General features: G+C 44.7%; 1 protein-coding gene across 1 annotated transcript in view; it reads left to right on the top strand.

The window, feature by feature from the left end:
• The window catches only part of LOC111981054 (LIM and SH3 domain protein 1), a 45424-nt gene that overhangs the window by 35276 nt on the left and 6410 nt on the right, over window positions 1–3738 (top strand). Inside the window, exon 4 of the mRNA XM_024012177.2 lies at window positions 908–1015. Coding sequence (XP_023867945.2) covers window positions 908–1015 — 108 coding nt within the window. The remainder of the gene's footprint in view (window positions 1–907; window positions 1016–3738) is intronic.

The following is a 3738-nucleotide window of genomic DNA, read 5'->3' on the forward strand; positions in this document are numbered from 1 at the left end:
TTTTTTTTATATGTAGCCTAGGCCTACTGGTTGTATGGATTTGGGATCTATCATCCCACAACAATCCCAGAATCTGTTTGGAATAGGATATTTCTTTCTCAACAAACTGATCAATAGTATAGATCAACTTTTTCTACTATGGGGGATAGTAGATTGACATAGGCTAGTGATTTTCCTGTTCATTAGGCCTACATGTCTTGTTGGCTGAGGTGCCCTCTGTTGTACACACACCTCCTGGTGTGACCTTATTAGGCTATGTCAGCACATCCTGTGTGTATGGTCTCACTGCCCTGGCAACAGGAAGTGCCTGTCACCACCACGTGGGAGGGAGGGAGGGCGGGCCGCGCACGCTAAAAATCATTGAAACTATAGCCTGTATTTACATTTCATGTCTAGTTATATGTACATATAACTAATCTTAATTAGCTCGTGCTCCTGCACATCAACTCGGTACTGGTACCCTGTGTATACAGCCATGTTATCGTTACGCATTGTGTATTTATTACTTGTTATTGCTTTTCTATTTTCTCTGCATTGCTTGCACCCGTAAGTAAGCATTCCACTGTTAGTCTACACCTGTTGTTGCTGATGTAAAAATGGCTCTATAAATACATTTGATTTGTTTTCAAAGCGTGTACCGAAATAAAATGTGATTTTGATCTTATTTTTGACTTCTTTGAAACGTTTTGACTCTCTTGACGTGTGTGAGGATTTACAATGACTATACAGTGTGGTCTGACCGGGTGTGTGTGTGAGGATTTACAATGACTATACGGTGTGGTCTGACCGGGTGTGTGTGTGAGGATTTACAATGACTATACAGTGTGGTCTGACCGGGTGTGTGTGTGTGAGGATTTACAATGACTATACGGTGTGGTCTGACCGGGTGTGATTGTGTGTGTTCCAGGTGCAGTACAAGGAGGAGTTTGAGAAGAACAAAGGGAAAGGTTTCAGTGCTGTGGCCGACACGCCGGAGATGCAGAGAATCAAGAAAACCCAGGACCATATCAGCAACGTACGTCTGTCCGTCAACACTCACACGCCGTACCGATCACAGTACAGGATCAACAACCAGTCCTTCTCTCTCCCTCCCCCTCAGGTTGTCTCAAATGGAACCCTGGTCAAAGTAGTGCACTATAGGGATCAGGGTGCCATTTGGGATTCAGGCCTACACTGCCCACCCACTAAATATTCTGAGTGGGTGCCAATTATCACAAGTGCCCAGCCTTTGTACGGGGGCATGCCTGTCTTTTTATCTCTGATCTATATATATCTATAAATATATATTATATATATATTTATTTATTTTATTTTTTATATACTAGTGTGTGTGTGTATATATATATATATATATATATATATATATACACACACACACAAAAGTATGTGCACAACTGCTCATCGAACATCTCATACCAAAATCATGAGCCTTAATATGGAGTTGGTCCCCCCTGCTGCTATATCAGCCTCCACTCTGTTGGGAAGGCTTTCCACTAGTTGTTGCAACATTGCTGCGGGGACTTGCTTCCATTCAGCCACGAGCATAAATGAGGTCGGGCACTGATTTTGGGGATTAGGCCTGGCTCGCAGTCCGCGTTCCAATTCATCCCAAAGGTGTTCGATGGGGTCGAAGTCAGGGCTCTGTGCAGGCCAGTCAAGTTCTTCCACACCGATCTCGACAAACCAATTCTGTATGGACCTTGCTTTTTGCACAGGGGCGTTGTCATGCTGAAACAGGAAAGGGAACTTCCCCAACTGTTACCACAAGTTGGAAGCACAGAATTGTCTAGAATGTCATTGTATGCTGTAGCGTTAAGATTTCCCCTCACTGGAACGAAGGGGTCTATCCCGAGCCATGAAAAACAACCCCAGACCATTATTCCTCTTCCACCAAACTTTACAGCTTGCACTATACATTGGGGCAGGTAGCGTTCTCCTGGCATCCACCAAACCCCGATTCATCCGTCAGACTGCCAGATGGTGAGGGGTGATTCATTACTCCAGAGAACACAATTCCACTGCTTCAGAGTCCAATGGCAGCGAGGTTTACACCACTCCAGCTGACGCTTGGCAATGCACGTGGTGATCTTAGGCTTATATGCAACTGYTCGGCCATGGAAACCCATTTCATGAAGCTCCCGACCAAAGTTTGTGCTGACTTTGCTTCCAGAAGCAGATTGGAAATCAGTGAGTGTTTCACTCGAGAACAGATGATTTTTAAGAGCTTCAGCACACAGCGGTCCCGTTCTGTGCGCTTGTGTGGTCTACCACTTCGCGGCTGAGCCGTTGTTGATCCTAGACGTTTCCACTTCACAATAACAGCACTTACAGTTGACCGGGGCAGGTCTAGTAGGGCAGAACTTTGACTAACGGACTTGTTGGAAAGGTGGCATCCTATGACTGTGCCACATTGGAAGTAACTGAGCTCTTCAGTAAGGCCATTCTACTGCCGATGTTTGTCTATGGAGTTTGCATGGCTTTGTGCTCGATTTTATACACCTGTCAGCAACAGGTGTGGCTGAAATAGCCGAATCCACGAATTTCAAGGAGTGTCCACATACTTTTAGCCATTTAGTGTGTTTTATGTCGTCGCGGCCAAAAGTTTTGAGAATGACACAAATATTAATTTTCACAAAGTTTGCTGCTTCAGTGTCTTAAAATATTTTTGTCAGATGTTACTATGGAATACTGAAGTATAAATTACAAGCAATTGTCAAAGGCTTTTATTGACAATTACATGGAAGTTGATGCAGTGTGTCAATATTTGCAGTGTTGACCCTTCTTTTTCAAGACCTCTGCAATCYGCCCTGGCATGCTGTCAATTAACTTCTGGGCCACATCCTGACTGATGGCAGCCCATTCTTGCATAATCAATGCTTGGAGTTTGTCAGAATTTGTGGGTTTTTGTTTGTTCACACGCCTCTTGCGTGGACTTTCATTAAGGCGCGCGCTCCTGAGTCAGCATTCTGGCCCTGATATCCAAAACAACATTGAAGACCTCTCCTTGAAGTTCTTGATGACCGATAAATGGTTGATTGCACATCTCCTTAAGCTTCCAGTCTGTTATTCAAACTCAATCAGCATGACCGAGTAGATGATTCTCCAGCTTGTCTCGTCAACACTCCACACTGTGTTAACGAGAGAATCACTGACATGATGTCAGCTGGTCCTTTTTGTGGCAGGGCTGAAATGCAGTGGAAATGTTTTTTGGTGGAATTCAGTTCTTTGCGTGGTAAAGATGGGGAGGGGGAAAAAACCCTTGCAATCATGCCGATCACCTTCATAACATTGTTGGAGCTATATGCATTGCCATTATACGACAACTGAGGCAGCAGACTTTGTGGAAATTATATTTGTGTCATTCTCAAAACTTTTGGCACGATTATGTATTCATAGCACCTCCTTACCACTCTGATGTGCAGGGATTGTCTGCTTTAGTGTTTCCTCCAGAAGTGCGGGTGTGGTGAAGGCCTGGGACAAGGTTATGTTACTCATGTTCCTCTGTGGTCTCTGCTTGCAGCAGAGGTTGGTCGTGTAGTGGCCTTGTTGTTCTGTCTGGTCAAGACCAGGGACACCCACCTCCCGTGAATACCGCAGCACATAAGATTTGCCCTGGACTACGTGTGTTCTCCCTCCTTCTGTTCTCACTAATGATTTAAAGAGGTGTGGGGGTGTGGTTTACTTCTGCTTTCTACAGGAAACAGATGCCTGTGGTGTCCTGAGAGGTGGAACAGACAG

This window comes from Salvelinus sp. IW2-2015, linkage group LG20 (genome assembly GCF_002910315.2).
Source record: "Salvelinus sp. IW2-2015 linkage group LG20, ASM291031v2, whole genome shotgun sequence".
NCBI lineage: Eukaryota > Metazoa > Chordata > Actinopteri > Salmoniformes > Salmonidae > Salvelinus > Salvelinus sp. IW2-2015.